This window comes from Brachionichthys hirsutus, chromosome 22 (genome assembly GCF_040956055.1).
Source record: "Brachionichthys hirsutus isolate HB-005 chromosome 22, CSIRO-AGI_Bhir_v1, whole genome shotgun sequence".
In the NCBI taxonomy this organism is placed as follows: Eukaryota; Metazoa; Chordata; class Actinopteri; order Lophiiformes; family Brachionichthyidae; genus Brachionichthys; species Brachionichthys hirsutus.
Genome location: NC_090918.1, coordinates 5,873,624 through 5,886,553, shown reverse-complemented (window position 1 = coordinate 5,886,553; position 12,930 = coordinate 5,873,624). Strand labels below are relative to the sequence as shown.

Sequence of the window (12,930 nt, the reverse complement as noted above, 5' to 3'; positions counted from 1 at the left end):
TGGAAGTTGAGACAAAGACGTGGAATCACATTGTCCTAAATTAATAGTGGAAGTCAGCGGCGCCGATGGTGGCGGGTAATTGAAATCATTCCATTATAAATTCCATTATGAATTGCCGATTAAGGCCAGAGGTGATAATCGCGGATTAAAGATGATACTGAAGTGTGTGTCCCCCCCCCCCGACACACACACACCTGCATAACATCCACCTGAAACAAGTGGGTTTATCGTCAATATATGTGAAGCGGGAGCGAAGAAGGCAGCGTGCGTGTGCGATAAAGGTAAAGCGTGTGTTTGAGGATTTAGCTAATCGCAATCTCGCCCTTTGTTCCCGTTTGATGCGGGCGAACGCAGCCTGGAAGAGTCGATGTTGTTGCTGTTGTTGTCGTTGAAGACACAGCTAATAAATAATGAGCTGTATCGTGTAAACCTATCGCATTCATTATCGTGAGTGTCTTTTCATTAGGCGGAGGGGGCGGCCTAGAAAGAGTGCAGTCGTGGTAGATAACGCCACGGGCGAGAATTCCTGGATATCAGCAGTTTCTCACCATTTTGTCGGGTTAATCCCTCGTTTCACTCGGAGAAGGAGGCATTTCTCTCGCATATATTACCGACACGTCACATCCACGCAAAGCGAAACGTACATCAAGTCCTCCTGATGTAACGATGAGCGAGGTCTTAGACATAAAAAAATAAAAAATAAAAAAGATACACCTATTTCAGCAAGTCCTTCGACAAAGTGGAAAATCGGCCATGGAGCAGGTGAGTTTGGGAACGTTAGAGCCGGAATGACCGGTGGAAAAGACGACCCTGGGAGCGGCGTTGAAGGAGTCTGACCTCGTGGGACGTTTTCTCCCTATTGATCCCTACAGATTCATGATGGACCAAAGCCCGCTGATGGCATCAGATGCAAAGCGCAACGCCTTGTGGCGCCCAAATTGGCACCGGCTGGGCGGTTACAGGGGCTGGGTGGGGCGGAAGCTTGTCCCCTCGCCCGTCACCCAACCGAGCATCATGCCTCGGAGCTATGCAATTATTTTTGCACCTCGTCCAATATCAACTCGAGAGCAATGCAAATTATTTAAGACGTGCTTTTCAGGGCTTGCAATTATAATAATGATGATCTCAATTAGCGTCGCCATCGCCTCGGACTATTTAGCAGGCAATTCTGCAGCCCGGAGGCGAGGGGGTCTTCTCGGGAGCCGACATGCATCATCAGGTCAGGAGAGGTGGAAGGAGAAACGGAAGAGACAGAGAGAGACAGCATTCTTAATCAATAAACTGGAAGACTGCGAGACACGTGCCGCCAAATCCCGCGACGGGGCCGCTTTTAAATCGACGCAATTGGCCACCGCTAGAAATGAAAATGATGGCCGGACGCCGATTATGGTTCAGACAGCGTGGACGCAAGTTGTCCTCTTGCAGAGACACAGTAGACTGAGACCTATTTCACTCCAAAAAGGCTCAAGAAATACTTTTAAAGTCCCACGCACTATGTCCCGAGTAACCAGTTAGCTTAGCTTAGCATAAAAACTGCAAACGGAGAAAAGGGCTAAATGTTGGGACGTTCTTTTTTAAACACTAGGGTAATTTTGCCTTTTGTCGTTTTCACGTGACGCTAAGTCATCAGGATGTAGCTTCAACAAGTACCATCTGAGCGTAAAGACTGGAAATTAGGAAAACACGAAGGATTACCTCCGTTTTCCTCGTACAAAATTGGCTACTTTCCCCATTCCAGTTTTTACAGATAAGATGCATCTTATTGTCATCGTCCCAAATTTGCTCTTTGCATTTATGCCTTTTACTTTAACTCGTGTACTTAATTATCCATCCTCTAATTTATCTGCTTCCCACAACGTCCATGGCTATCGCTATATACAGCTTCTAAAATTGCAATCTCCGTGCATTGAGTTTCCGAGCTTCCCATCTGGTTCTGTAGTACTGGTAGTGCAGTACTGCACTGCCGCTGTATATTAGAGCCCCCCCCCCCACCATTCATGTGGAAAAGGCTTGCTCCACCAGCGACCCTTTCTTTTATTCATTGCACTGTAAATAACTCCACTTTATGAAAAGCAGCCAGTGTGACTCACGGATACCTCTCTAACCACAAGCCATTATTATTTCATGGCTTTTGAAAGAAGGGTCTCCGGCAGGCGCCCTCGCGCTTTAATGTCGGCGCCCCCTCTGATGTTGTGTCGTACATAGCGGCCCCTTGTTGCGCTCCGCATGCGATCCCTCACTTGAATTCACAAACACTTCCAAGTGCATAAATAGCACGGCAGAAGAGCGCCTCGCGAGCTGGTTAATGCTCCGGAACGCCATTGCTGACGAGATAACAGGAGGCTGCCATGGTTGACGCAGTCGGACTGTCATGGGGGGGGGGGGGGGTAGAAGTGTCTGCCTTTATGAAAAATGCTGTTGTTTTCTGACCTCTCATGGGACATCATGTGGTAAAGGGAGAAAAAGAGCGTGCATCAGCGTTACGACTAAATGACCAGCGGACATGATTCAAAGGCTCCCGCGATGTTCCGGGGCACCCTTTGGAACGCCGGGAAGCGCTCTCGGAATACAGACGAGCTAATGGGCAACCTATTGGTCACGGTAGATTCAGTTTGAATCTCAATGAGGGTTGTGTCAGTGTTTTGGCTGCTCCGTGACCGACAAGGTGTGGTGGGCCTGCTGGAGTTGATTTAGCCACGCGTCCTGTCGTGGCGTTTTACCAGTCAGCAGCCATCAATCGAAGAAGACGATGAAGGCTGAAGGCTTTTTCAGTATCTGAACGCCACGCAATGAAACTTTGCATCGTCGTTTTCTGCGGCGCACAACCTTGACGGTAAAAAGGAAGATTTCTTTTTTTATTACTTCCGCCGAGGAGGTTATGTTTTCGTCTGCGTTGGTTCGTTCGGTCCGTCTGTTAGCAATATAACGCAAAAAAGCTCTGGACGGATCCCAGGAAATATTGGGAATGTTACCAGGAACAGTTGATTCCATTTCGGTGATGATTCAGAAGAGATCCTGGATTATGAATCACTTTGAAATTTTTGGAAACATTTCAGACAATGGAGCTTCAAAAGATTTGTTCCTCAATATCTCTGTTGAATATTGACCGATGTTTGTGGGATTTCACAGTCATCAAAGGTGCGGATCTCTATCCTACCACCAAATGTCATCCAGATCTGATCTGAAAATATTACATTTTAATAAATCCATTTAGGAGGGGAATGAGCTGCTTGGCGGATGTCTGTGCTCTCAGAGTGCTTTTCTAGTTTTGTTTTTCACGACTCTGACAACAGATTTAATAATGTAGATTGTGCCTGAATTTTTTTTTTTTAAAGCATTTGCAGCCTAGAAATGAATCCTAGCTGGCTTCTTACAAGAGCATTTCAAAAAGCAGCGCTCGCGTGCGTACTGGGACGCGCCCGGCGGTACATGAAAGCAGCGGGCTCGAATTACACGAAGGCTAAAACCCATTACAGGTCCGGAGGGGTGGGCAATACAGTACCACGTCCCGCTCTTCTAAACAAGACTCTAGGTGCTGCAAGTCGGAACAAAGCCTTGTAACACATACATTAAAGTTTAATTGTTTTTTTTCTCCTCCCTTCACATCTCTTGAAGTAGCAGCTCCTGAAATGTTTAAAGTGTAATGCCAGCTAGATTTTCATGGCTGTGCCTTTGTAGAATAAAAGATATATGTGTAACAGCGGAGGGGGGGGGGGGGGGGGGTACTCTCTGATGCCGGAGGTAGACGGTTGCTTTTCAAATTCCAAGTTTTGGTCCTTTATTTTATTCAGCAGTGAAATGCCATGAATACAGAAAATAATGTCTTTTACAACTTCTCGACCTTTGACCTTCTAATGTCAGAGAACCTCGAACGCACGGACACAGCACACGGTAATGAAAAGTATCCCCGAAAAGAAAAAAGAAGTCGTCGAATCTCCAAAGGAAATGAAAGGAAGAAGAAGAAAAAAAAAGAGGTCGTCACCAATTACATAAACATATGTTTGCTACAGTCCCAATTTACTGTTTACATAGGGGGATCACATTCCCGATCGTGAGAGGAGGAAAGCAGCAGAAAGGATACATGACTCAACTGCCAGACATAATGCTTCATAAAGTATGCACAGAGGTACAAGCAATAAATACACACATTAGGTTAAGCCTTACAGCTATGCAAAGCAGATGCGGAGAAAGCAGGTTTTTGCTATTCTTTAGCGAGCAATGAGAGAAACAGTAAAAATTCAGGAAAGTCAGAAAAGAAACACTGAGAATTTTTTTTTTTTTTTTTCCCCTCTTAGAAAAAAAAAGTCTGGTAAATTTATGGGCCCCACCAACATTTGTTTTAGTTGTTTTTTTTTTGGTCTTTTTTTGTTTGTTTCGTTTTTACATAAGTATGCACAGTTATCAAAATACAGACAAAAATCAACCCAGAAAATCCAGACAATCCTAAAATCTAGTGGAGGAGCAGATCGCAGTTCTGGAGGTCTTTCTGGTATCATGTGCAAGCAACTATTTTAGACAATTTTTTTTTTTTTTTTTTTTTACTTAATTTATACAAAACCCATGCAAATCTACAGGTAATATGCATTCTGTGGCTGACAGGTTTTACCCCCCAACCCCAAACAGTATATCTGAGGTAACGCACATTTAGGCCATCGTCTCGATGATTCTTAGTATATTCTTTTTATTGGTTCTTGTTTCCAGTCCATCAAATGAAATTCTTTTTTTTGTCAGACATGCATGTTTTAAAACACAATATTCCCTTACAGGTAATCTATACATCATCATTCTACAAATGTTTGAGGACAACCTATTACAATGCAAATCTTTCCATATCTTGACGCGGGGGGGGGGGGGGGGGGGTGTAAACGTCGGTTTGAGACAAGCGCAGTAAAGTGTAACGGCCTTATTCTAATAACGCGTGCAATCTGTGGTACTTGTTGTGAATTCGCTGTGCAGAGGTAGAAGCTTTTAGAAAGCCTTTTTGGGTAAGTGGGAGAACCCTTTTTAAAATAAAATAAAAAAAGACGCAGCGGCCCTTTTATTTGGTGTGATAAGATTATACTTCAAGTCATTTTTTTTTTTCTGACTCCAGCTGAGTGATAAGAACCCAGTACCCTCTTAACATGGACCCGGTGTGTGTGTGTGTGTTTTACGCGCCGCACAGTGGTGTGTCACAACACTTTGAAAAACAACGTACACACAGTGTTTGCACTTTGGTCAAATCGGGCGGACACGTCGCTCGTCGCGAAAGAAACACACAAAAAAAAGCCGGAGTCGACGAAGAAAGATGGTCGCCGAAAGCTCAGGGCCCTTGTGTGTGTGTGGTTGCCCTGTGGCGTCTTTATCTCGTACGAGAGGAGGCAGAATTTTGTGCAACTTTGGTTTACCGAAAACAGAAGTGACCATTAAAAGCAACATCACTTTTCTAGATGCGATTAGCTGCGATGGGGAAAGGATGGAACGTGGTTGCCACAGTAACGGCTCCTCACCAGGTGTCTATAAATACAGAGTGTGTTTTAAAAAAAAAAAAAAGCTGGAGACCCACATCAGCAGAAACTGGATGGTTTTAGAAGCTATGAGCCGCACAACGACGAAGTTAAAGCAAACGTCACCCAGGAGAGGTCGACTTCCGCCGGCGGCAATGGCTATTGTTTATTTGCTTTTCCACGGTAACCGAGCCGCGTCGTTTCACATCAACTTGAAATACACGACTTACTGGTATTTGGCTTCGCTAGATAGTTTTCATGTTTGGTTAGAGGTGTTTTCAGTTTCGGTTTTGAAGTAGGCTCAGAACAAAAATAAGACGAAAATCGTTTTTGACGGCCCCGTTAAGAACATTTCATGTCCACCAGGTTTTTAAAAAGGATACGATGACTTCTGATGCGTGAGAAAAAAGCTGTTAAAAACAACAACAACAACGACACACTGTTTCTGCACTTCCATCGAGCGCACGCGTTTTCGTTTTGGTCATAATCCACTTTAACAGTTAGCCGCTCTCAACCAATCAAATCGCTTGCCTGCAGTTGGAACATCGCATTTATTTTAAATTCTTTTTTTTAACTTACAGAACCAGCAGAAAACCTCCAAAGTGGACGTCCGAGGAGTCAAATTACACGTCATAAAACACGAACAGGCGGTCCTCACTTACCAACGTCCTCGTTTAACGACGACTCGGAGTGACGGCGAGCTTTCCGAAATTTAAAAGTCTGTTTAGCAACCAGGACAATTGCCAGAGCCTATCCCAGCGTTTCTATGGGTGAGAGGCGGGACATAACTCATTTTCCTGTCTCTCTCTCTCTCTCGCCGCCATCTTTGTATCTGGATAAATGAAATAATCCCAGAGGCTAGTCAAAGGTAGTTTTGAGGAAAACAAGCAAACAAAAGCTTCTTTTTGTACGCGTTTAAAGTGGCGGAGGCGGGGCCAGGAGGAGTTTGGCGTTGCTCGGGTTGGCTTTGGTTTCTAGCTGCCGCCTGTGACTCGTTTGCAGGTAGACAAAGCTTTCGAACGCGGAGGTAAGGAGAAACAGCGAGAAGGAAACCATGCCTTCCTTTCGTAAATGGTGCTTTACACGACTATCCTTTCTTTCCCAACTGAAATGTCCAGCCCCCCCCCCCCCGCCACCCCCACACACACACTTTTAATTCCAAATGGACATTTACCTGGATGCCAACTGTTTTCATTCTTCTTTTTTGCGATGCAGTTTTGGTGTCGCGGTTTTCCGTTGCCGGGGAGATTCTGTGTAATGGCATTTACAGTCGGTGGTGTCTACCTTGAAATAAACAATGTATAGAATAAAAAAAGGAGCTACAAATAATATACTGGTTTTCCTGCTCGTAGCGACGGACAGGCGGTGACGGATTTCTGAGACTACTGTGCAAATGAGAACAGAGCAACAACAACAACAACTACGGGTGTTCTGGTTATTCACAAGCAGAAGACGGCTTCCTTTTTGGCAGTATACGAGGCTGCTAGCTTTCGGAACGTTTGTTTCATGACCCCCCTCCCCCCCCATCCCATCCATCCATGAGTCCATGTATGCAGCCACGCCGTCTCTAATGAAACTGGTCTCAAACAGTTTTTGATTTTCTTTCTCTAGGATTAGACATCTCATGCCTATCACGTTTCAGGGTACCAAAGGGCTGCAACAAAGAGTTCCTCTGGACTGGCCTCCTTCCGGATGCATGCTCAAATAAATAGTCCCAGTGGTGAGAGAGAGACGAAGAGACTGCCGGGGCGGTGAAGCGGTTTTGAGTCTTGCAGGGGGGGGGGGGTGTGGCTGGGTGAAGGGATGCGTCTTAAAAAAACTCGATCCTAGTCACTCCAAGTCTTCTGACAAGTTCCCTTCCTCCAGCTCCCGGTCGTCGTCCAGCTCCGGACTGTGATCGGCCGTCGTCACGAGCGACATCGGACAGTCGTCGTCATCCATGTTGAGCGGCTCCTCCTTCACGTGAATGGACGGCCTGTGGCGAGATCAAAGCGGCGGCAAACGTTAGACTTTCTAGATTTGTGTGTGTGTGTTCTGCGTGTGTAGCCTTTAGCGCTAAGCTAAAACGCCAATTCACCAGGGAGTAAATAGAGAATGCAGCAATGCTAATTGCTATCGTTAGACATTAGAGATAGCACGGGGCATTTATTACGTGCCTTTCAGGTAACAGATACATATTTTCCTGCATCAAAAAAAACAAACAGGCATGTAACAGGCATCACATGCGTTATCCAGCAAAAGCAACAACCGCGTTGTTTGCGAGACGCTAATTCGACACGATGCCTCACGTCTACTGTAAGTAAGCGCATGAAAATTGCATGAAGAACACGGCGCCTGTAAGGCAGATAAGCTGCGATGTTCCAGACATGTTTGGCATTTAAAAGTTTACTGATGACACCAGGTTGAAATACATGAAAAAGGAAAAACAGGCCACATGATAAATAATGGAGGACTTCTCATCCCTGGAGCAACGGCAGAGGAGAGGCTTTTTTATCTCGTTAATAGAAAGAGCAGCGACTCGTTAACATGCGGGGGCCGTGCACGGCCGCTCCTCAAGAGGAGGAACCGGCAGCGAGGTTCTGCCATTAATCAACTTCAGCCCCGGCAGTTCGCTCCGGACACCATGATACATGTTCTTAACTCCAAATGGATGAATATCTTTAGCCGCCGTCAATAAGCGCCGGGAAGGAAGCGGGAGCGGCGCCGCGAGCCGGAAGACGCTCCCCCTTCAGAACAACAGAGGAATGGGTGGATTAAAAAAAAGAAAAGAGCGTTGGGCGACTAACAAGAATAATAATGCCGTCACACAAACAAGGCGTAACGTGATCCGGGGGCCAAGTCGGGGGAGGGGTTTGTGCCTCGATGATAAATCTGACAAAACATAATTATTTCTGACACGTCGGACGCATCGGAAAGTCCCACAAGACTTTGAAAGAGGAGGGAGGGGGGGGCTTAACAAGTGGTGGTGCGTTCGGGCTCGTCTCGTAGCCTCTCCTGGGCCACCTTCATCAGTGGGAAGGGAGAGCCGGGGGGGGCTTTGAGTTTGAAAAGGATCTTAAAAGGTGCAGATGAGTTTAATATTCAGAGCCGAACGCTGTAAATTAATATTCTGGTGTGCCGGGATGAAGAGAGGAGGTAAATCTGAGATGAATGCTTCGGTTTCTGCCCCTCGTGGTTCAACGAGGTGGCAAGAGGCGAGGCCAGAGGGCAGAATGAACCCATGTCAACCCGGAAAGACGGCGCCCGGGCAGGGAGAGGTGGCATTTTAACCCTAAAATTATGGGAGCGCCACCTTCACGGGCGCAGAGGGGTTCGGCCTCCACAGAGCTGAGGCTTCTGCAGCTTTATTAAAATACGTGGATGAGCCCGTTAGCGTTTAGCGGCCGCACGCCGTTACTCAGGAGACAACGGCGGACTTTGTGGCGCGATAAATATGCAGCTGCCTGTGCTTTCGCATCGATGGGAGATTAGCGCCGGCGATCACGCAGCGGTATGTCGGGGATGCAAATAAGGTCATTAGTCCAGGCTGGTGGAAGGGGGGGGGGGGGTCAAAGACAGGCGTAACATCTCACTGATTCATGAACTCACGCCAAAGAGGGGCCGACACCCACCAGACACAGCAGAATAATGCTAACCAGTGGAGTTCCTCCAGTATAAAGTTGTAGTTTAGAGCCGCGCCATGTTTGTAGTTCTTTATACACTCAGCCCACACACACACACACACAGTGTGGCCTGGGGCGATCCGGTTAGCGGTTAAGCAGGTAGCATTAACCTTTGGCTGCTGAGGCGAGGGAGGGGTCTGTCTAACTGTGGGATTGGCTCGCCGGGGGGGCCGAGGACTCCTCCCCCCGAGGAAGGGGCTGTACCATTTAGTCTAGCGCTACGAGCCTCTCCATTATTTAAACAACATCCTGAAAAGCCGGTCGTGAAAAACACATTTCTTCCATTTTGAGGTTGTCGTTTCGCCATGTAAACGGAGGAGGGAGGGATGGATGGAGGGATGGAGGGATGAGTGCATCCCAACCTCCGCAGGCTTCTGAGAAGCGTGGCCAGAGAGGAAGGGAGAAAGAAAAGTCAACGCTGCCCGGTCGCTAAAAGTTAAATGACCTGGCGGACAAATCTGCCCCAAATTCAGAGAGGGCTAAACACGACCAAATAGATTCCTGCATAGACCTGTGGGGGGAGAACACCACACTCCTCTGCTCCTCCTCCTCCTCCTCCTCCTCCTCCTCCTCCTCCTGAGTCCATCCTTTATCCATTACCAGTAGCGGTTTGCCTGACTTTGCTGCATGAGATTTGACGGGATGCATCGTGTGTGTGTGTGTGTGTGTGTACGTGCGCACGCGGTTTTCCCAGCATGCTAACTTCGCCACATTCCTGAAACTCTTTTTGTTTTTTGGAGGCGCTCTCTCTCTCTCTCTCTCTCTCTCTCTCTCTCCCTCAGCTTCATTAAAAGAGAGATGGAAAAGGGGCAGATCTGAAAGTAATTAATGCGACACTTGCTCGATATTAATAGGAACACTCGTTCATAAAATGCGGCGGCTCAGCCCCCGCAACGCAGACGGTGGCGAAATTAAAGACAAATGTGTAATAAAGCCTATTTATAGAATCAGAAGCGTCTGAACGGAGGCGTCTGCTCAGGAGGCAGCGCGGTGCTGGAAATGGAACCTTGCCCTCCTCGATCATAAGAACGGTGCTGCGGGTTAAATATCAGGCTATTAAACGTACAGATGGTGTAAAGACAGCAAGCCCGGGGGGGGGGAGGGGGGGGGGTTGGCGTGACTTACATGTGTGCTGGCGGGGAGTATCCGGGCTGCCGTGTCCGTTGGTGTCCAGGTGGTCGAGCGAGCCGTTTAGCTCCTCGTGGCAGGAATGCATCAGGATCGGCGGGCTGCCGCTCAGCATCCCTGGGGGGCTGCCGCCCAGCAGCCCCGGGGGGCTCCCGCACATCAGGCCGGACGCGTCCCCTCCCAGGAAGCCGTGGCAGTTGCCTCCCATCAGGCCCGTGGAGCCGCTGTTCATGAGGCCGGGGGTCCCCAACAAAGGTAGGGAGGTCTCAGCCAGAGCAGCCTGGGGGGGCGGGGCAACATGTTGAGGGTTAAAACCCTCCTGACATTAAAGTTATATACAGCCATTGCATTTTTAAAGTTTTCGCCATGAACGCCTCACGGGCGAAGCCAAACCATTTATGACAGATAGGATAAATATTAATGCCAATGTCCTTGCGTCTGCACACGCCACTATCAATCTGACGGGGGGGGGGGGGGGGGTCCCACCTGTAAGCTGGCGTTCAGTGCCGTCCCATAACCCAGACTGGAGGGCAGGTTCTTGACCAGCGATGGGCTTCTGGGTAAATTCAGGGAAAAAAAGCCCCCCCAGTGAGGAAATAAAAAAACGGAAACGATGCTGCGTTCTGAAAGGACGGTTCTTACCCCGTGATCTTCTGCGACCGCCGCTTCTGGTACTCCATCTCGTCCACCGTCCACACCGCCCCCTTCACGTTCTCCACACGCACGAAGCACTTGTGCAGGCTGAGGTTGTGGCGGACGGCGTTCTGCGGACGCACACGGGGGGGGGGGGGGGGAGTCAGAGAAATGGGACGTTTTTTTATTTCCTTTTCATTTTGAAGAAAATCCTCAACATTCACGCGCCGTTGATTTAATTAGTAAAAAAACTGAGTGAGAGCGAATGCTCTTTACGAGTCCTGCACACAGTACATATCAATCAGAGTAAGTAGGCTAAAAGGAGCTAATCAGCATGGCGAATGGCTTATGGCGGCGACAGAAGTGGTAATGGCGGCCCTGATAATGGCGATGTCAGTAACCCCTTCTGCTCCAGAGAGGCATCGCTCCCTCTTAATGGACACGTCGCTGTAAAGATGACAGCGCTGCAGGAAGAAAGACGGCCATTGTGTTCGGGGGGGGGGGGGGGGGGGGGCGTGGCGCACGAGCAAAGGAGGATTAAGGTGACACCCGCGTGTCCAAATATCCTCCACGCCGTGTCACGTCTGGCGCCGAACACGACACAATTAGCTTTCAGACGTATTCCAGATGCTAAATTAAAACAGGCTGTGTCACTCATACGGCAAACCGGTGAGGTGTTTTCATTAATTATAATGGCGGCGGGGGGGACCTATGGAAGAGGAAGTCGTCTTATATTAATACGAGCATAATTAAAGCATGCATCAGACTCTACAAATAATAACCTTGGCTTTAATATCGCTGCCTGCCGTATTTATCGTTTCCCTTACCGCCCTTTCTCCAAGAAAAAGGGATTTGGGAGAAAGAAAGAAAGAAAGAAAGAAAAAAGGGCTCATAAGCAGATCTCGCATCTGACCTGAAAATCCCAGGATTTGATTGATCTTAATGCCCATGGCTCTGAATATGATAATTTTAATATTAATGAGCAAATGAGCAGTTTTATTATGCATGCTATATAGTTAGAACTAATAAGCTTCTGGGTGAGGGAGAAAGAGTGTGTGTGTGTGTGTGTGTGTGTGTCTGGGGGGGTCGATCCCTCTCTTTTTTTAGCTCAGATATTAAACTACCTTTCATTTCTTTCTTTCTTTCCATTAAAAAAAAAGATTCCCTCTGTTAATCAAACGACAAGCCCACCGCCGACCGTCCCGCTAATACTTACAAAGGGATGTAAATAGATGGTGGGGTGGGAGGAGCCCAGACGAGGCCGAAGGTCGTCGCTATTCGCCGCCGAACAAAAGGAAGTTTGAGTTTTTATTTATTTTTTGTAGAAAGCGAGGAAAAGAAAAGGCGGGTACGACCCCCCCCCCCCCCCCCCCAGATTCTCATAACATTATTACGCAGCAAAAACCCCGCCCGCCCGTGCTGCCCCTACCAAACTAAAAAACGCACAGCCACTCCTGATTTGGTGATCACACGCCCCCGTGTGCTCATTTACATTCCAAATCCAAATTAATTCACTTTGCTAAATCTAGCGATGCGCCTTGCATGCTGATGAGCGCCTGGTTTGGAGTCGCCCCCCCCCCCCCCCCCTGTCCGCTGCGCAGCAACAAAGGCTAAAAGGCGGCTAACGGATGCTCTGCGGGGGCCTCGGGATGCTCGTCCTTTGGTGCAGGACAGACGTGTTTCTTTATTCCCTTTCTCCTCCCTGCATCTTTTTCCACGTGAATTCACTCTCAACCCCTTTTCTTGGTCCTGCTTGTCCACGTGCATTTTCGCGCCCCCCCCCCCCTTTCCACACGGCTGAGGGGTGTTTAACTGGGAAACAGCCATCTTTCCTCCTAATGAACCAATCACGTGCGAGGGAAGGTGGTTTCAGGAGTAGGAGGCGGGGTGTCTCTCGGAACAAAAGGTGCTGATGATGGAGTGGCTGCCGTATAATTAGCGCGTCAGAGCGCCTCTCCTCTCCGCCGCTATTAATTGCAGCGAATTAGAAAACGATATCAGAGGCAGAATAATTATTTCGG

General features: G+C 48.1%; 1 protein-coding gene across 1 annotated transcript in view; it reads right to left on the bottom strand.

The window, feature by feature from the left end:
- Window positions 1-7,316: 7,316 nt before the first annotated feature.
- foxp2 (forkhead box P2) overlaps window positions 7,317-12,930 on the bottom strand; it is a 22,501-nt gene continuing 16,887 nt past the window's right edge. Inside the window, 5 exon segments of the mRNA XM_068755544.1 lie at window positions 7,317-7,461; window positions 10,274-10,301; window positions 10,304-10,556; window positions 10,763-10,832; window positions 10,919-11,040. Of these exon segments, the coding sequence (XP_068611645.1) occupies window positions 7,317-7,461; window positions 10,274-10,301; window positions 10,304-10,556; window positions 10,763-10,832; window positions 10,919-11,040 (618 nt within the window).